Source organism: Thunnus albacares, chromosome 15, assembly GCF_914725855.1.
Source record: "Thunnus albacares chromosome 15, fThuAlb1.1, whole genome shotgun sequence".
Classification (NCBI taxonomy): domain Eukaryota; kingdom Metazoa; phylum Chordata; class Actinopteri; order Scombriformes; family Scombridae; genus Thunnus; species Thunnus albacares.
In genome coordinates, this window is record NC_058120.1 from 11,135,518 (window position 1) to 11,157,399 (window position 21,882).

General features: G+C 38.9%; 1 protein-coding gene across 9 annotated transcripts in view; it reads left to right on the top strand.

Moving 5' to 3' along the window:
- Positions 1 to 21,882, top strand: part of LOC122997797 (palmitoyltransferase ZDHHC14-like) — a 48,376-nt gene that overhangs the window by 9,804 nt on the left and 16,690 nt on the right. For all 9 annotated transcript variants that reach the window (XM_044374037.1, XM_044374030.1, XM_044374029.1 and 6 more), the window contains exons 3-4: positions 6,437 to 6,597; positions 21,442 to 21,594. In XM_044374037.1, coding sequence (XP_044229972.1) covers positions 6,437 to 6,597; positions 21,442 to 21,594 — 314 coding nt within the window. The remainder of the gene's footprint in view (positions 1 to 6,436; positions 6,598 to 21,441; positions 21,595 to 21,882) is intronic.

Below are 21,882 nucleotides of genomic sequence, written 5' to 3' on the forward strand. Positions count from 1 at the left end.
AGAAGACAACACTGCCAGTTTTGGTCCCTCATCACTCAATTTGTCCTTGGGATTCAAAAGTTGGGATTTGTACCATGTACACATTGTAGTTGTCAGCTACTCTTCAGTGTTTTAACAGTGATATCTCTCCACTGGAATGAACAAATGAAACAATGAGGATTCCTTATTTAAATACAAAGCAAACATTAGGTTTTCCTTATGTCAACGTAATGTGTGATGCTGCTGCTTATTGCAACCATCCTCTGATTAAAGTCATAACACATTGTGCATTATGCTGCTCTGCTCTGCATTGACATGCTCTAATATCTCTTGCAGATGCATTAACCATATATCATTATGGTGTCGGCCCTAGCAATTAGCCTTCATAGGTTTATTGCCCTGCCTTCAGCTGTCAATAATTCACACAGTCTTCAACAATCAAGCTGTTCAGTTTTATAAATAGGTACCTTTTGGGGAGTAATTTATTAGTACAAGCTGTCAAATAGCTGTCTTCTCAGACACTGACTTCAGTTTCTTGCATCTTAAACTCGACTTGTTTCATCAGTACTATTAGGTAGTATAATATACTACTATAAGTAAGTAGTGCATGGCTCCGGCCTTTATTGCTTTAATTGACCAGATAACCTGTCACTCTAGGCATTTCAGGAGAATGGTTCAACAATTTTTTTCTTCCATCATTTGTTCCAATAGGAGTTTTATTCTGATATTTTCTTTACTGAATGTTTGGTTAACTTTATTTTAGGTGATACCATGGTAACAAAAAATAGATTTGGCTTCCCATGAGATTCTCTGTGTTGTAATCTGTATATTGATTCTTTGGGGACAATTTGCAAGTCGTAAGAGCCTAAATTTCTGTTTTGTTATAAAAGAGATTATTAGCCTTAGTCTCTACAGTTTAACAAATTAAATGTGAATTTAGCTATTTGTTGTTTTAGGATTTGTTACTCCCAGAGTTGAATGAGCAGATATGAAAATAAATTCTTTCTATCAAGTTTAGCCCAGATACGCATACAGGCTGACCCGAACTTATTTTTGCCAGAGAGAATTTCAAACCCTGTCTTGGAGATCGAAAACTTTGAAATATCAAAGCATGCCAAGACCTAATAAAATGTAAGGACATTACCCACCTGAGTCCTCAAATCAAATTTCTTCTGTGGTCAGTACGCAGCGACAAAGTCAGTCTTGGTTTGCTGCCATTATTTCTGGATCAAATCCACCAATAATTTAGTCTTCACACTCCTCAACCAAATGGTTTGTTGAGACATTTAAAATGATTGTAATGAATGTCATCATGCTGTCTCTTTTTTTGTTGAATGTCTTTGTTTCTTTTTTTTTTCTCTTAGAGGCTTCAGCTGGCTGTTTCCAGGGTAACCACATTCCCTTTCGAAATTTACCATGTCTGACATTGGATACTGTCCGTCTCCATAGCAACAAAGCCCCTAAAGTCCAAGTTAAATATAAGATTTGGTATCAAACTAAAAGGGAAATGATGGTGTAATTTTGGAAAAAGTCCAGTTCCTTGTCAATATCTCCTCTTTACAGAAAGAAAGGTTGTAGAAATGGCTCATAGTCTTTGCCACTCATGTTCAGTGACTTATAAAAATTGATTTCTGTTCACATTGTCTTGAGGGGGATCTTAACCCAGGCAAGATGTTGCCTACCTGCAGCTTGTCCACGTATCTCCATTGATCCATGTCTATAGGAGAAGCAGGCTTAATGTTGCATCTATCCTACCCCCCTCTAATGGCTTCAGTGTTTAATCTCTGTCTGTTTCTACCAACCTGTCACTTACTATTGCACATGACTGCCTTTTCATTATGTTACTGATGTCCGACACATTGAGACATGGCTTCTGAGGACAGAGGCAGTCGTGTGTGCTTTTCTCTCAGCCATTTCCATTACCACTTGCCAGATGACAAGTTTTGAAACATATTAATATTTTCATGGAAGAGATCACAAATCCACATGTTCTGGGTTTCCCTGCAGAGAGAGAGAACACAATTCTGTGGTTTTGTAACTCTAAATGACCTTTGCTAATATTTGGCATTTCAGTGCTTGACTTTCTGATTGATTACCTCAAAACTATTTATGTCTTGGCTTTGGGTTAATTGTTACAGATGTAGCATCTGCACTCAAGGTCTGCCAAGCTTTTTACAACTGTAGTGATTTCTCATTAGCAGCTCTAATTGGTGGATTCATTAATGTGATGTGTGACCAATCAGACAGAATAGAGGACACTTTGATTGGGCAGCTGAAAAAATGTTGGGTAATGACATCAGAAAATTTCTGCTTTCCTGAGGCAGATGCAGGCAGACAGTCACAAGTTGAGGCTGACTGACTGGTGGCAGCTTCATTGGTGTTTTAACTGTTACTTCAGTGTTTTGAAATGCATTAAAACATTAACCATGTGGTTCTGCTGTTTCTCATTTCATGAACTGTTCACCACAGTTTCCCTCTAGGCCCCTAAAGTGTCCAGTGTGGCTGTGCAGTCTAGATATGCATGTGTATCATGAATACTGGATATAGCTGCCTTAATAAAAGGGTTGGACAGGAGCAACCTAACCATAGTAGAGCTGGGGGGTTTGTTGAGAAAGGATGGAAAAATTGTTTCACATTGAACTTTTTAAAAGAGAGGGGGAATCTTGAAGGCTGTAATGTGGATATTCGCATTTAACTTTTGTATCACTAACAGCAGGGTGGTTTGTGTTTGCTATGTGATGATGATGATGATGATGATGATGCATGTTTCATGCACTTAACCCTCCAGACAGGAAACAAAGAGCTGAGTTCTTTCCCTGTGTGACTAGAGTAGTCATTTATTTTCAGCATGTCTTAAGGAATTGTCCTCTCAGCACTGCCTAAATGGTCTGAAATCTGCAGGCACTGTCTTGTTATTTGTTTCCTCTGTGGCAGTTGAAGCAAACTAGTCTTTCCCAAAACATAAGTTTTGTTCCTTCCTTGGCAGTAGAGCAAGAAGGTGCAACAGCAATGTGCTCAGTCCTTTTCTTTGTTTTGTTTTTTCAAGTCTTTGCAAGGTGAATCGCAGTGGTAACTGTTGAATTATTTCTGTTGCACTTTCTTCCACTCTAGGATGCACCTGAAGAGAATATTGACTGATACAAATATATTGAGAAATGCCAAAGTTAACTGCAAGCCTATCATGATGTGACATTAATGTAATGTGATATTGCACCTCATTGTCTAAAGCAGGTGAGATAAGCAACAAATGACTCAATGAGACAGGATGCGGTATAAAATGTTTTTTACAGTGTGGTCAAGTGCAACAGTCAAGGCAGAGAACTGTAGTGACCAAGGAGTAAAACCAGAATACACTGCCATCTACTTATAATATGCTCAGTAATGTAGCGTGGCAACTGAAGAGGTATTGAACACAGCTGTTGAAGACCCCTAAAGCCTTATTTTCTTGTTTGTATAACCTAAAATACTATAAATGATTATTACAGTAGATATGCAAAAGTAAGAATATGATAGTGTAGCTTATGCATATGAATTTGAGGTCAAAGAGCAGTGTAATGTTTGCAGTGATAGTATGTCAGTTGTAAAGAGCAACAGAGCTGCTTTCTGTTGAAACAGTTGCAATCAGATCTAAGATTATATGCCAAAAGATGGACTGCAGCACTGCCCCAGCCAGAGATGGCAAAATATGCTGTATTAGGTTACAGTCGCAGGACACAGTGTTGGATGGTGTGTCCCTACCATGCCCAGGCTGGGGAAGAATCACAAAGTACTGAGGGCTGTTAAATGCTAGTGAGTCTCTACCATGAGTTTGTATATTGTACGTGAACACAGTGGGTGTCCAGTACAATGACCTTGGGAACTCCAGGCAAGTGTTTAACTGGAGAAATTTTTGTTCTGCACCCTGTTGTCCTGCCTGGAGCCTCCTGCTGATGTTCCAAACAACCCAGTGTTTTTTTGCTTAGTGCAGTCTCACTCCAGATGTAGAGAGCAGCAGGACTGGCTAGTTTCCACTTAGACAGGGTAATGGCATGGATGGTAGACAGTGAGTTTGTCACAGCTTAAACCTTCTGCAAAACGGCACGAACACTGAATGTTTCTGATTCAGATTTGTTTATGTGTTGAATATTAGCTTGAAAAGGAATGTATTATTTGCTTTGAGTCTCACCCAGAGAGCCTCTCCATCTGGTTGTGCTAGATAAGTATTGGATTTATTTTACAGACAAATCACACCACAGCTTACTCGGTTTATAGGTAAGGTGTATCTTTAAAGCACCTGAGGATGATAATGCCACCTCCTCCTTCTGTTTTCTGCTAGGGAGTCACATGTTGGCTGACCTTTTCCTCTCAATACAGGGTATCTCCAGCAGCTCAGGTAAAAGCATGGTGGGTTTGCAGATGATGCTGGAACCCCAATTAGCACAGATCAGCAAATCCAGGTCCATATTCATATCCTCCCTATCTACTATCATTGGTGGAACCCAACATGGCAAGCCTAAATATAGTTTGGCTTGGTTTGTGAGATTAACTGGTGTTGGCATAGATCAGCGGATGTAACTGCCCCCCCAAGGTGTTACCATCTGAAGGCAAGATGGTGTGATAGTGATATAATGTCCATCAGTGACCTATCATACATTACTACGAAAAATAGCTCAAACTACCTTTTGTAAATTTAAAGCAGTTTTACCGTGTGAAATATTTGTAAATAAACATGTAGCTTTTGTGGTGTGTTTGCTGCAGAAATGTTGCAGGATTAGCCTTATACAATGCTATTGTGGTTGACAAACGGGGAGACCACAATGGCTAACCTCTGTCACTTTATTATAGCCATCAGTGGCGCTTTAGCATCCTCAGTTTGTTTATGATCTATAGTAATTGTTTCTCTGCATTGATTTTTTTCTTTTTCTTTTTGCCATGTTAGCACCATGACTCTAGGAATGTCAGCCTGTCAGTCGGGTTGCCACTTTGGTCCAGACTTAAATGTCTTAAAAGCTATTAGATGTATTAAGATGAAATTTGGTACAGACATTCATGGTCCCCAGCGGATAAATACCGATGACTTTGGTGATCCCCTGACTTTTCCTCTAGTGCCACCATAAGGTTTTGTGTGAAATGGCTTGACAACTATTGGATGGATTGCTATGACATTTGATTCACACATCATGTCCCCCTGAGGATGAATTGTAATAACTCTGATCCTTTATCCACTCCTTCAGGGCCATTATCAGCTTGAAATTTTAATTTGTCAGATATTTTGGTTTATAACCAAATACTTGCAAAACTAACGACATTCCCATCAACCTCAGCATTTTGTGTTTACTTCTAATTAGGAAAATGATAGCAGGCTAGCATGCTAAACTAAGATGTGTGAGTTTTTAGCTCCCAGGACCACTGTGATTAAGTAGCATGGCAGTAGTCTCTTAATCTTGTTAAATAGCAGTCAACCATGGAGTGCAGTCAATTGCACTTAGTGAATGGTGGTAATACCTGTCCTCCCAACCAGCTTTTTATTCATCATTCAATGTAATTTAGCCTCTTTGCTACAAATGGTGCTTCCACTGCAAGAGTCAATAATGAACTTCATATAGGCTAATAACTTATCACCTGTTCCTGCTCTAAAAGGAGACATTTTGGGGATGGTTCAATGTTCAAGTTGGCAATTTTATTTTTACTTGTGTTCTCAAATCTATTCTAATAAACATCAGTTGATAGGAGCATTTGTTGCATATATTTTCAGCAAATAAGAAAAAAAGTCAAACTTCAAGGTGTGATACAAATTGTTTGCATTGGGTACCTTTATTTAAATAGATGAAACTGAAAAACAAGATACTTTTTGTAAACACATATATTAGTGTGAACCTTGGCTCACCCCAAAGTATTGTTTTTCATTCCTCAACAGTCTCCCTCAAATTATATGATTGCCACATGTTCAGTCACTTCCTCTCGTCTGGAATGACACCTCTTTGCTGGCCCCAACTTCCCAAGATCCAATCCAATAGACAGAATAACAAATAAAATGGGATGTGGTAACCTGGGTCCAACCCCTGTAGGACTAAATGTGATTACTGTAATAATCACCTGTGCTGTTGGACATTTAATGGGATTACACTAAAATAGCTGATTAGAACGGATTACAACATGGGACTGACCCTTATATCCACTTACTGGTCATTAAGCAACAAGTCGCAGGTATCACCTCTTCCTAAACTTTATGGCTTGTCCTAGTGGCGTTCAGTGTTTTTCTATGAATTCATGTTTACACTAAGAAGAGCAGTTTGTATTTGGGCAGACACCTGGCCCTCAGGCCATCAGCTGATGTTTGTCCAGTAATCTCCAAGGATATTAGATATTCAGGTTTTTACTACCCAGCAAAGCATCACTATTCAGGCAGAACTATGTGTCTGTTGCTTTCTTGTTTGCTTATTTATCTTTCTCTCTCCATCTTTTCCTGTCCTCCCAGTTGTCCATTCTTGGCACAGCAGTTGACCCCGGCCATCCCAGTGATAGGAGGTGTGCTGTTCATGTTTGTGCTGGGGACACTGCTGAGAACCAGCTTCAGTGACCCAGGGGTTCTGCCTAGGGCCACCTCAGATGAAGCTGCTGACCTGGAGAGGCAGATAGGTAAGACAACACTGTCAGTAAATTATTTAAAATGTGAAATATGGGTGTGAAAACCCATTATTGAACTTAAGTTTCTCTGCATAAGCTTTTTTGTGATTCTTTTTCTCACCTTTTTTTTTAATCTCATCACTAACAATTTTCAGTTGTTTCTTTTTTTTTATATCTCAAAGAGGAATCCTTTTTCGATATCATTCATTTATAACCCTTCCATCTAGCCCTGTCTCCTCCTCTCTGTCTGAGAGCATGGTTCTTCTTTGCATGGTCCTGATCCAGGAGAGCTAGTATGTGATCAGAGTGCTGGATTATCTGGCTGATGTGTCTGGAGATGGTGTAGCCAGAGAAATAGGGCTCATGCTTCCACCAACTCTAAAGACACTGCATTTAGGCAGAGGTGAAGCATCGGTGCTACTTTGACCAAATAGCTTTTGATCTGTTTACTTCACTCCATCTCCTCCATTGGCCCCCCATCTGATGTATTACCTGACTCATAAATTCCATTTTAATAACTTCTGAATCTAATTTATGATGTGAAAGGTAGAACTTTTGGTGCATTAGGAACCACTTGATATGGTGCAACTGAATTATTGGCATCACAGCACTGACGATGCCTGGACTGCAGTTTGTGATGTGGATTTTGCCTCACTGTTTACATTTCATCACATCACATAGAGAAGAGAAATTAGTGTCTTATTTATTTTAACTGAATGCAGGCAACACAGTATCTGAATGGTAGGCACTGTTCGGATGTTGCTGATTGTTTCATTAACAAAGATAAACACTCATTTAAGGCTTCCTATGTAGAGTATGTTTGAGGTACTATTTGCGCATACTGTATGTTGCATTCAGCATTGGAGTCAATGGTAGACTGAAGTATTTTGAATTTGTTTAAACACCTTTCTTTTTTAATTAGTAGTGCTTGCTAATTCTTGTCATCAAAACAAATGTTAAGACATTTCTCAAGCACTGAAAAAAAATACTTGTTCAGAAATGTATGAGGCTGCATCAGCGATGACAGAAGTAACTAAGTGTTGGTTAGAGTGTGGTCACTCTACACAGAGCCTCCTAGACTGGAATTTATACTGGAAATTAAGTCCAATTGTGACCAGCCAGTAAGTTGCAGGACTTTCTTGCCAACCTCCAAAAGTGTCCTCCTGCTCTGTAGTTAAATGGATTATCACCACTTTCCTCAAATATTTAACTAAAACCCCCTTTAAAGTTTTGGTCCTTTTTATTTGGAATGCAAAGCGCCGATTTCCCAGCGATGGTCCTTTCCGTGCTTCAGGCCACTGGGGCCTCATTAAACAAACTCTGGACTGGCTTAATTAATCTCATTAGGAGACTTAAAAGCTTTTGGAGGGAAGGTAAGTACAGAGAGCTGGGAAGTGGGCTGAAACAGCACTATGCAAAAGTACCATGTTATATTGGCAAACATTTTTTTCAGAGGATAAACAAATTAAAGACTGAAAATATGAACAATGTTGACCCAAGTACCACACTGCCCCCCTCACTACCGTCATTTCATCCTCATTGGCTTTTGGGCTGTGCATTTCCAAGCATAACAAGTGGCAAGTTTCTAAACTGGAATCTCTTGTTCACAGCAAATGATTGTCATTAGAGACACACAATCTACTTTTTTCAGTTCTCATCTGATTCTGATACCTGAATTTGCATCTGGATCTGCTGATACCAGAGCTCTTTTTTCTTGATTATTATTATTATTATTATTATTATTATTATTATTATTATTATTGGTATTATGTGTAAGGATACATGAGGCTGTAGTAAACCACAGAGCACTTCTTATTAAAAGAGCAAAACATTTACAAAAATGCATTAAATTTAAATATATTATAAAGCAAAATTTGCCACAGGTGTGGAGTGTGACTTTAAAGAAAAATCAAGTAATTTCTGCTGGGGCATTTTGCTGACCCAAAGCAGCATGCAGACAGAAATTGAGGTTAAAAACAAATTATGTATTACAAGCTAAAACACAAGTTACAAACATATTTAAAACACAGGTTAAAAGTTTAAGTCTCTTAGAAGAAATAAAACATCACTAAAGGAAAATAAATTGTCTGTGTTAAAAGAGCCCAGTGTCCAGTCCAGTTAAGAGCAGTCCTGTTTTAGCTTTGGCTGCAGCGCGTGGATGGTCTGCAGTCCCTGGCCACCTCGTGGCATCTTCAACTGGCAAATACAGAGGGTGAAAACAAATCAACAGACTTGTCTGTCTCAGTCTCCTACTGCATCAAGAGTTCATATGATATAAGGTGGAGTTTTCCAGCTTTATTAACTAATAGGGGTGACAAAATAATTTGTTAACTAAATATACTGCAACCAAAACAACCCAAATATCAATGCAAATAAACCAAATGTATCAAACAAAAAGCAGAAGGAAATAATAAACACAAAGGAAGGGCTCTGTCTTATTCAGTATATAGCTTCTATCAATTTCTTCAGTGCCTTTGGAGTTAATGTATAGATCTGTGCTGAAACTGTACCTTGTAGTCATCCACCAGATTTCAGAATGCAAGTGTCCAGTAAATGCCCAGTGTTCATAAATATATGAAATGCATGCATCTCATATATTTCCTAATATCTACACATTTCCTAATTGCTATTATGTGTGCGTGTGTTTGTGTGTGCATTAAAAGCTTACACAGGCGCATTTGCATAGGTGTCATCTTTTTAGACTTCAGAGAATTGAATACATTAGTGCAGTGCCTGTTCAAAACAGTGCCCATCCCCTAAACGCCTCTCATGCAGACAATTGGTACATGCAACCATTTACCGATGTTCCCTAAACATCACACATGCAGACTGTCGGTAGACACTACAATTTACCCATGTTCCCTAAATGCCTCACATGCAGACTATCAGGAAACTACAATTTTAAGGTGAGCTGAAGTACAGTTGAACTGTAGTGCCTGTTCAAAACATGACATCCTGCACTATGTCTTGAACATCCATACCAAGTTCCCACATGCGAGGAACAGGAATAGTAGAGCTTAACTCACTGAACTTTTTCACTTCATTCTCTATGGTAGTTCTTATCACAACTGATGTAATTGCCCTTCCGACCACCATGTGGGTTGCAATGGCGGAATGGCGTTGTCTGTATTTCTGCTTGTTGACTCCATGTACAGAAGAAGAAGCAGAACCAACGTGGTTTATGAGGTATTTTTATATATTTCTCGAGAACCCCTCATCCAAACAACTTCACATTCCACACTGCACTTCCTTGGGTCCTCAACAATACACCTACCAAGTGTGAAGTTGATCGGATGAACGGTTGTTGAGATGCGCAAAGGACACACCTACATAGAGAGAGAGAGAGACCTTCCTTTGATAGAGAGATTGCATGTTCACAGTTTTCATCGTGTTCACTTTGATTTTCACTCGCAAGAAAATGTTTACATGGTTCTTTAGATTTAATTAGGACAAGCTTGACTCATTTAATCGTAGTTTGTATTTGCAATGCCCCTCTCTGTAGTCTTTCCCTGAAATATCCGCATTCAATTGTGATTCTGCCAGCAGACTTAAAGACTGCCTTAGTGTTAATGCCATTAATGGGTACCATTACCTTCCATTTGAAAGAACCCGGATTGTAATAATCTGAAGAATAGTAATAGTCTGAGGATTTTGCACACACACAGACACACACACACACACACACACACACACACACACACACACACACACACACACACAGGTAATACTTCATTCTGGTGGTTTGTATATTCAGCTACATATAAAAGGAAAAGGTCATAGCCTTTTCCCACTGCTAGTAAAAAGGAGAAAAGCTGTGTTAAAATGTAGTTGCTTTATACAGTTGCTCATTGCTCTTGTCCGCTCATTTTTTCCTGTTTTCTCTTTCTATTTGTCAGTCTCTGTCAGTATTTATAGTGTTTGCCTCTCCCTCCCCGACTCCCTTCTCTCTTCATCTGTCTGCCTGTCTCTATACTCAACTTTCTGTTGCTCTGCCTTTCCATTCAAACACTTTTTATGCTTCTACTCCATTCTCTGGCTCCCTTGTCCAGACCTGTGCAGTGCAGCGCTGTTTGGCTCTAGCCATGGCGTGGCAGCTTGACATGCAAAACATTACTGGCACATCTGTTAGCTCTTAGTGTGATCATCCAACCCCATCCCAAACCCCAACACCAACCAGCCCACAATGTCTTGCAGGAGAAAACACTTCTGCCTGTTTTTTGTGTCTCTCTTCATTCCTTATTTTTCACCGCTTGTATTCACCCTGCAGTACGCTCCTCTATCCTGAAGCAGTGATTGAAATGCATTTTGGAGTTGCAAAGTAGTTTACAATATCTGCTTTCAGTGCTGATGTTTACTCTTTTATTTATTCATGTTGTGTGTGTGTTTGCACATAGATTCTCTTGTGGGTGCTCCTTATTTCTCTTCTTCATTGCCTCCTCTCTTACTAACAGGACTCATTCCTAGCATTTTCCTTCTCTTCTGACCAAGACAGCAAGCATCCATTTTTATTCACAACTTCTTTTTTTAACCAATATGTCCTTTTGTAACTGTGCAGACGCTGATGATAACAAAGCAGCTGACAGGCTTAATGAGGATGGGTAACTTTTTCCTGTCAGTACTGCCATAATGTAATGGCTCCCTACCACTTCAGGCTTTGTTTTCCATATGCTCATTTGCTGCTTTTCTGATTTGTAGTTGGATGCACAGCACTTGGTCAGTACATTACATTAGCTGAACTATCATATTTTCCTCTAGTAACATTTTCCATACGAAATCCTAATCAATAAGAAGGAATAGCTAGCATTTCTTAATTGTTGAAAATGGAAAAACTACCTATTGATTACTCTTTTAATGATATTTTGCATCCATCGTGTGTATATGTATTCTATGTAGCTGTCTTAATTAAAATGAAAATTCCTGAATAGTCTGGCCACCAGTAACCCAAGCAGCCTCATAAACAGATGATGTTTTCAAGTCAAAGTGCTACAGTGCTCAAATTGGACACCCCTACTATTGATTTGTTGACTAAACAACAGAGGAGCTAATGTCTGTACAATATGTGGCATCAAGGTCTCTCGTCCTCCCTGTACTTTACGAGGGTAAGCTGATAGCTCGACATTGTGAGCAGATGTCTCTGCTGTAGCCTTCAGTCTGTGAAAAGGATTGATTAGAGTGGGTGGCCTGAAACAAAATCAAATATGGCATGTTTGTACAGGTACAAGTATGTGTGAAACAAATGAAACATAGAATATATCTTACTTGTTCTCAGTTTGTTGTCAGTCTATCTGTCATATCTGTCATGGAATGCCACCAATAACATAAAGACCTATAAAAAAAAGTTGGAGGGGAAAGTGTGCAAGGTTGGGAAAGGTAGCACAGCTTGTTGTTTATTCCTGCTTGAAATGGGAGACAACATTTGATTTCTCTTCAATGTGCCGTGTATGATGTCTATGCATGTCTGCCTGCCTGCCCAATATGTCAGGACTAGACAGGCTGGCATCAGTTCAGCTAGTGCATGCCAAATCTAAAAGACTCTCTGAAGCATTAATCAGAGTGAGAGATGGTCAGAGCTGCCTGTTTCCATCCTTCCACCTAATATGGTCCAAGCTAGCTGGTGAATGTCAGGGCAGCCACACTGTTTTTTCCAAAGCTGCCAGCCAGACTCAAGGCTAGTGGAGGAAATAGATTTTGGAAGGCTTAGAGCTCAGGCTGCTGGAGGAAGGTTTGGCACATCAGTGGAAGATGCAATGACATTTAAGCTTTTTATGACCACAGGAGCAGTCGATACAGTTGTTTGAAGGTGGGGATGTCGGTGTTCTGAAGCACATATTTGTTTGAAAATGTACTTGTTTTTTTGTACATGTTGATGTATATGTTCCCCATGTGAGTATATCTGAATAGAAGGCATGCTAAGTAAAGCCAGGAATAAGTATGTGTGGGATGAAAAGCGTGGTATTGTCAAAGTATGGTTTGCTTTACAGGGTATTATACCCTGACAAAGACCTTGTGCTTGAAATGTTTGATTAATTAAATAGTTTTACCTTTGGGACTAGAAGTGCAACCCACCTTTTTCTTTGTTGGCACCCCACCACTGTTGGTAGTGCGCCCTGACTCTTTCCACTCTGCCAAACTGTATAATGTCAAAACAAACTGAAAATTGCTTTAAGAGGTGTGGTGTGTGTACGAAGCTTGAGCCTCGCTGAGGGGACAAAAGCCGGGGTCCATGCCTCTGATGCAGTTGGAGATATTTGTCTGAGTGATGCAATGATACTGTATGCCTGTCTCTACTGTATGTAAGTTTACTATTGTAATCAATATAAAATGGTAATATTGATAGATTAAATGGGATTTTTTAATATAATGCATACTTCATACTATTTCATTTATTTCATATATATTGTCTCTGTTCTTGCCTCTCTAAAGGCTCGTTCAGACAATGACAGACTGACAAACAACAGAGGTATTGTTGAGAAACCAGGGTTATGCACTAAACTCTCTCTCACTCGCTCTCTTTTCTTTCTCTCTTTCAGATGAAATTCCTTTCCATGGTTTCATCTATTGTAGTTAGCAAGTTTACTTTTGTCAGATAGGCGAGAAATTGAAACATTGTGTAAAACACACTGTACAGTACATGCTATTTGAACAATCATTTATTCCCACAACCAAACTACATCTTGTAATGTGCCACCTCATCTGAAGTCATCTTTCAGTCTGCCCACTGTCACTACATGAAGCTGGAAAGTATGCACAGAAAAATGAGACAACACATGGCTTTAGACAAAACATTGGATAGTCAGTGTAATCTTCAGAGGCCTGAGGAAGGGATCCAGCCCCAGTGAAGTCTGTTGATATTTATCCTGTTCTTTTTATATTGTACATATCAGTCAATTCTTTTTTCCGTAGCTACCAAAGTAAACCTCTCATGATTCCTGAAATGAATGAGTGACCTAGGAAATGGACTCAGCTGAATGATACCAGTTATAAGCAATGTGAATTTGGTTTTAAACAGAATTTGTCTAATCACTTTAGATACGGCTTTCTTTTATTTTGAGGGGTGAGGCAATTATATTAAAATATTCCTTATCACCAAACCCACATAATGCTCTTCTCTAACTTACCCTGTGTTCTTACTTTTTGTTGAAATATTTTGTGCGGCTGCATTTGCCTGCATCCTTGCCAGAAACTTAATTTAGATGCCCAACTCAAACACACATCCCATTACCAGAGAGAGCACCTTGAGCCATTCTGTAAGATGAGAGCTAGCTTAATCACATTAGATACAGCTTCCTCTCCCTGCAGCGATAAGACACTGCAAACATGCTCGTTGGATTTTAACACCTTGTAGGTCTGCTTGTAGCCTTGAACTCGCTTTGGCTGGAGGCAAATTTGAGACTGTACCATGAATAAACTGTGGCTCCTTTGATCAACAGTCATGTCATGAACATCACAAGATGTGAGGGATGGCTGCTTAATACCATTTTGATATTTGTATCCCTTCAGTGCTGACCATCGCTGTGTTAAATGCCACTAAATTCCCAAAAGCTGGCACCAGTTTAAATGTATCATCATTGCAGTTCTCCTTACAGTTCACAGGGTTTTGTTGATTCTGACCTACTGATGATCTCCAACTCTAGAAATTGTTCTCATATGCAAGTTAACAAAGTGAAATAAATCAAACAGCCAGGTTGCCACAGCACACTGGTGATACATTTGGTTCAGGGATACTCACAATGACTGTTTAACTCATGTAAAAGCCCCTTTTAACCTTAACATGACAATATCCTGTATGTCTGTTTGATATAGTACTGAAATGCCCGTCCCATTGCAGTAAAGACTGAATAAATACCTTGTTCTGAATGACAGTCTGATCATAATTCATGCTGGTACTTAAACGGCCACCGCGACTCGCTTCCTTACTCTCCTCCCCTTTCAGAGTATCCAGCTGCCCTAGGTCACATTCACATTTGACTTCATTGTTATTGGCTGAATAATAAGTAATAGATGTGCAGCTAGTGGAAAGAGTCTCTATTACTAAGCCACTTGACATCTCAACTTCACATATGTGGGATGCTTTTATGCGGACCTCAGCCTATCCTCTCTTGTAATGAATGACACAGGGTGGCTGAGTTTAACAGTTCAGCATGACACACAGAGAGAAACTACCTGGCATGAGGTAACAGATGGGGAGAAGGAGTGTAGACGACTGGATAAAACTAGTAGAATGATAAACGTTTAAAGTAGAAACCTAATCTTGCTGTGTCTCCCTGTATTACACCAGTTGTTTTTAATACCCCATGTGCAATTAAAAGGTGTAAGTGTGAGGTATTGTGTGTGTTATCCAATAGGAAACTGGATCTTGATTTCCCTTATGAAATTAAGGTTTCTTCATTAGCATCTTCTCGTAGAGTCCCCCAACATTCAGGGCAGTGTTATGTAAAATATTAACAGGTTTATCCCCACCCCTACAACTTAATGCCTCTCCTACAATCTGCCATCAATGTCCTTTTTATCACGTGTGCTGTAAAGAGTCATTTCCCACTCTTTAAAGTGCCTGAGGCAAAACAACTGTCTTTTCTATTCTTTCATCTCCATCCTCCTTCATTCCTGGCTAGTCCCCAGACTTACAGTGACATGGACATGAAAAAGACTGATTAAGGGAATGATAGTCATTAGATGATAGAGCTGCAGGGGACTGGAACAGGAATGAAGAGGAATTGACTTGTCACTGTAGAGCAGTTTTATTGGAGCACACAAGAGAAAAGACAAAAAAAGACAATGAAAAACAAACTTGTAGCGGAGTAATTAGACTGGCCTAGATTGACCCAATACGCTGATCATTCACTCTCTCTTGTTCCATCCATTATGCTTTCTCTATCTCTCTCTCACACACACACATAAACACACACAGACTCTTCTATCTTAATGCACCTCAATTGAAAAAATCTATTTGCAGGATTATAGGTAATAGTAAGGACAATAACACATGACTAATAATGGCTTTAGTAATAACGTTCTATCACTTCTCTTTCTCTCTGTCTCTGCTCCCCCATCCCGTCTGCCTGTGGACCTCATCAGGCTTTGTCATCCGTTTGTCCAGGGTGAAGCAGCAGCTGTGTTGTGTTTCCCTGTATTCTCCTGGAATATTCTAGCCTTGTTCAATACTTCACCATGTCTTCTTTGTTGTTCAGCGTCTGTCTTCACTCAGACAGATGTCATATCCCGGCCAAGGCCTTTCTCAGCTCAGCCACAATGTGCAAGCCCAGAGTGAAAAAGTACACAGTCTGAAACAGAGGACACTGGCATTCAGCCCAAGATTGCCTTTTTCTGGATAGTACAATGCAGAGATGCTGTGGATTTTCATTTCATCCTCTCATGTTTTTTTTTAAAAAAGGAGCACAGAATACAGTTCAGGGTTTAATCTCATGTTTCATTATGACATGACATTGCCTGAGGAAGACCTGTAGTTGGTCAAAACGTTGCAAACAAAGTAAAGGGAACTTCAGTGTGTTGGTACTCTTCGTATCTAGTTCAGCTGTTTTTTGTGTCCAGCATCTATCCTAAAGTGATTTGGTGGATGTGCACATGACTACCTGGTTTCATTTCATTATGACATGTCACATCATTTGTGAATTATGTGAGCACTGGTTTTCTAATGATTGTTTGTATCTAACACCTCCCTACATCTACCTGATGATCATCACTTTGAATATTAACCTTTGTTCCCTACCCTTCATTAAATATGCACTATACAGTGTGATTCAGCAGTATTTTATTACCACTCTATTGTGTGTTTTGGTGCGGTTATTTGCCTCTAAGTGGTATCTAGTTAAGGCGGGCCCCAGTGCAGACAGGTTGCTTCACGTATTAAACACTACGTTGGATTTTTATAGGCCAAGCTTTGACTTAAAAGGAAGTTGAAAAAACTTAATTAAAATTAGTAAATTATTAAAAGATATTTATACAATTTTAGGCTACTCAACATATTAACGGAGCAGCACATCAGAAAAAAAAAGAATGAAAACAGTGCAGTTTCACACAAATTGTAATCCTACATTAATGCTGCTGCTTTGCATTGCGGCCACATCAAAAGTTACACTTAGTTGGTTCGCACAGCAACTGATATAGATCCCATATTTCTCTGAAAAAGAAATACATTTATTTGAATGGCATCCAACAAACTTTGCATTGTGCAAGATCCTCAGCAGCATCCTATAGGTTCAGGTCTGGACCTCTAATGCTATATAGGAAATGCCTGATCACTCAGTTCTTTAGTGAGTAGTTTTAACTTGAAGATTCACTCTGCTGTTTCGACTGTGTGACAGGTTTTACTTTTCTTAGCTTGCTTAAGGCCGAGGGCAGACAGGAAGTTCCTCTGCAGTACTTTCCCCAAGCCAAAGTGTTTTGCTTAGCTAAATTGACTGAAGCTACACTAGTTGAAAAATTGCTCAACTCCAACTTCAGCAGCAGCAGGACAATGCAAACATAAGCCTGATCGCCATGGGGACATAGATGTTTCTGCCTGATCCATCTGTAAAAGCATCTCTGCAAGTCTGGAGATTTCTTATGACTGTTGCACTTCTCTTCATATCTCTCACCTTCTCTCTTGTTCTCTGTCTGTTGTTTAAAAGCACCTGCTGAAACACCTCAGTATATTGTGGCCATATTATCCGTTATATTTAATAAGTGAATAAAAGCATTGAAATCATGTATAAATGGTAAAAATGTGATGTTTTTGATTGCATTTTCTTATTTACTCTCAAAGGACTGTTCTACGATGCTAGACTTTGAATTTGGCAGTTTAGTGTCATTGTTTTGATGTGCCATTGATGAGAATATGACGTTAGAAACACACCTTACAGCTTTTGTGCATACATCAGCAACGTATGAGGCTTCACATAGTGAGAGCCTGTCCCTTGAAAATATCTTTCACAGCACAAAATAACTCACCTTTAACTTTCCACTGTGGCTTTTTGAGAGACGTCACGTGGGCGTATGACCATCTAAATGGTTTTTAAAAACTTTCTCTTTAACACAACTTTATGCTGCTATACCTATGTGCTGTCAAACATAGTCTTTTCATGTTTAGAAAGAGCTAATCATTTTATCAGTATTTGTCATTGGGGAAAAATTGTTTGAAATAGTTCATTTACCTCAGACTAAAGGTGTAAGATCATATTTCTTTTTGTGATTCATATTCACACCTTATAGTGTTTTGTTTGTTCAAACTGAAACTGTTATTTTGTTATTTAGTCAGCTGTTGTGAAGCAAGACCTTGAAACCGTTACTCGACTGAACAGAATATGCTCATCCCTCTGTGGTTTTGATCAGGTTAAAATCAATACGATTGTATGTCAGCCATCATCATTGTATTCTTGTATGCTTTTCCATCTGTGAAGGAAAAAACTCCAGTTATCTCTCCTTCACATACACAGCAGGATAGCAATTAGCTTCCCTTTATACCCCACCAGGCAACACCTAGCAAAGTTTGGCTGACATTGAACCCTCATTTAGCTTTATGTATGAGTGTGTGAGTGGGTGCAGAGTCTATTTGTGTTTGTGTGTGTGTGTGTGTGTGTGTATGTATGTTCTGTTACATCACTTTCCAGTTTACCTGGCCTTATTTTCTAGCATCAAGCTCTTAGGTCTGTCCTGTCTCCCTGAGGGATCTCCCACTAGACACTGATGTAAAGGTGTACACATGGTTTTGTTTATCTACCTTAATATCCCTGCTTACACATTATTTTACTGCAGGTGTTTGTGAACAATTGTAGGGAATGTTGATGGGCTGGTTAAGTGTACTTAAGGTGTGACCAAAGTTGACTTACAGGACAATGTATGAAAATACAGGTGTTAAGTCAGGCATTTAAGGTTGGGCTAAAAGTAGACTGTTGTTTTTGTACATAGAATACATTCCTGATGGACCAGCAAATTTCATACCACCAATTTCTGTTCTCTTTGAGACGTGTAGAGACTGTAGAGCACTCTCTATACTAGTTAAAAAATAAAATCTAAACCTGTGAAAACTTACACTGCTCTTTAAAAGTTGCTACTTTATGTTTGCATTGGTTTTGATTCTGTTTTCACTTAGAACATTAGTGGGTGGAAAAAGTTAATAATCCTTATATGAGACATGATCTTTGTCCAAGTGTGGAATTCATGCTTCATGGATTTACAGGAATTGGACATTAACCACAAAAAATGTTTAATATAATGCAAATTAATACTTTTACCTTTGGGAATATTATAATGTTTAATTGTTGTTGACCTTGTAATGTTTCTGTCCAATAATATTACATACATACACTTAATTATATTGTATATTGTTGTATTGATATTATTTTAGATATTATTTTAGGAGTGGTCAAAACGGAACATTATCAACTTTGCAAAGTGTTTAGTGTGTTGCATTATATGGTACGAGTGTTTCTTTTGCCATTCTACTTCATTTTGGGGTTTTTTTCTACAATTTTGGCAGTATTTTATTCTACTGTAAGGAAAGCAGGGGTGATTCTCCTGTATCATTACAATACAACATATTTTGTGAAGAATGTTTTGAGGCTCGTTTGGCCAGCATGCAAGTACTTATGGTCGACTACCATCTCACTGAGATGATCTCTTTGCTGCCAAATATCTGCCTTCAGCCTGCAGCATAAGGCAACACATGGCTTATGCTGCATTTATGCCATGTCAGCAAATTGGAAAGAATGGTAAAACCTCCCATTATTCTGACGTGGAAACATTAACACATTAATTCCATGATAGTCACTCCTGTTGTTAGCCTTATACTCACAACAGATAGATGGAAATTAAGTTAGTCAATTTTATTGTGTCACAATCATTGTTCATTAACAAGTGAAGCCAGATACAAACAAAACCATGTATAGCTGCTTTTAATGAGCTGAAAGGATTGTATTAATGTTAATACTACATTTTATTTAGATATAACTGACTGAGGCGGCAGGAATTATTGCAGCTGTTAAAAATTCCTAACATCTCCATTTTGGAAGTACAACTAGGAGGCTGACATGAACGATTTTTCCAACTCAGTGGCCTCTAAGTACAGTCTGCACGATATGTTGTAAACACAGCATTATGTATTGTTACCAGTGTTATGTAAGAGATCTTCCAAAATGCTTCAAAGATGTTTCCTTTAATACTTCAGAAGGTCCCTTTATTTTCCCTGACAGTAGCTAATATTACTGTAACTTTGACTGCGCTATTAATACCAAAACCACTGTATGGGGTTACACTGGTAGCTGAATTGTGCTACGAATTGTTCACACACTCCCCTCATTTGTTGTCTCCCTCAGTGGAGTCTGCTGAGAGGGCAGAGGAGCAGAGGGAGTATGGAGGAGAGAGAAGAGCGCTCTGTAGGCATTGATCACAATAGAGACGAATTCAATAGAACAGAACTCACTTGCTGCATTTCCTCTGCTCTTCTTTAGAAATGTCAAACACCCACACAAGCTTCTCGCTCCCTAGATATCCCCCCCCCAGACTGATATACATTCACATACCACGTTAGCAATGCTACGGGCTCCTGTGTAAATGATCTTCCTACACACGCTATCTCCTGCTCTCAGGGTGCGTGAGAGTGCTTGAAGCGAGCTGAGTAATAATGGGATGCGGGCTCTACCTTTTATGGCTTGAAAATCACTATCATTCCTCTCATCCTTACCGTTTAGCCTGTCATCACTGCTGTCTTACTCCACCAAAATCCCTTCAGAGCAGTTTGCCACCATTTTCATTTTTTGTATTATAGTCTGAGGATCATGGTGTTAAGTGTATGTTGAATTTCAGACTGATGTTCATATTATTTGAACTACGTTGCAATTTTAGTCACTGAATACATAATGATGTGTGTTATGTAGAAAAGTATGGGGCCCCTAGTTTGAGGGTGACAGTGTAAATCGGTTAACAGCAGGACAGATGCTTTGTTCTGGGTAGCAAATTTGACTCACGGCATCAGGCTCTGTATAGGAAGTGCTCAAAGAGCTAAAATGGTGGGGTAATTTAAAAATAATGAGCTGTGTAGGTTGTCCATGTTCCATGATGTCTTGAACATTATTTCAGGTTTTCCAAGGTCTCATTAAAAAATCTGAAAATCTGAAAGTACTGCTCCTACACAGTAAAATATGGGTCCAGTTTCAACTCACAAATGAAGAAATGTGTCATTTACACCCTTTTAAAGTGGCTGAATTTTACAATGTCCATTTTCTAATGTAAATGTAAATTTTCCAGCCATTAGTAACCTTGTAGCCTTCATGTGTAGCCTACTGCGTCTGCTGTTTGGGCTGCATTAACCAGTATGTAAAGTACAGGTTGTTATAGAAACAGAGTAATGCTACACTTCATAAAAAAAAATATAAAGACTAAATGTTTAGAAGGCAAAAAAGTCTATTGGATCAGTTGTTGTGTTGTTTACAAAATGCTTTGGTTTTGCAGTATTTCTATCCCTGTATAATAATCTGAAGTATTTAGTAGTTTATGTTGAGTTGACCATGAACCAGTGTTTAACTTTGAATCGAACTTTAATCTTTCATATATTACATCTGTATAATACTTGTAATTAAGTGGTATTTTTCTTGTTTCACTGCTATGTTGCATTTTACTTGCAGTCTTTACGTTCAATCCGGATCTTCTCCTTATAAAGAGGTAGTATTTTTGTGCACTTGAAAGTTTCCGTCATAGGTAGAATATTTATAATTCTCCCACATCATCAATGCTGCACACAACACAATAGTACTGCACTTGGGAGTCCATTAGTGCCAATGTGTAGCCCAGAAAGTAAAGGCCAAGGTATTTAAGTCTTACAGTATACATCTCTTTTTTTCTCTATTCTCTCCTTTCCCCAAGATGTGGCTAATGGCAGTACAGGCTACAGGCCTCCTCCCAGGACCAAGGAGGTGGTCATCAACGGCCAAACAGTCAAGCTGAAGTACTGCTTCACCTGCAAAATCTTCAGACCACCACGTGCCTCACACTGCAGCCTCTGTGACAACTGTGTGGGTGAGTGAAAGATTCTCTGGGTGTGAGTTTACGTAGATGAAATTTGGGTTGTATTTGGCTTATAGTGTCTGTCAGTACTTTGTATTCTTAATTTTTTACCACATTTATTTTGATACATTAGTATAATAATCACAAACAGTCCAGACCATCCTCTATCCTTTCTGTTCACATGTATTTCAATAAGATGTCAATAAACAGGTAAACTTCTGCTTCTGACACAAAATATACAAACACACATGCTGTCACATAATTCATGTTCATCTGTTTTTTATATAAAAAATACATTTA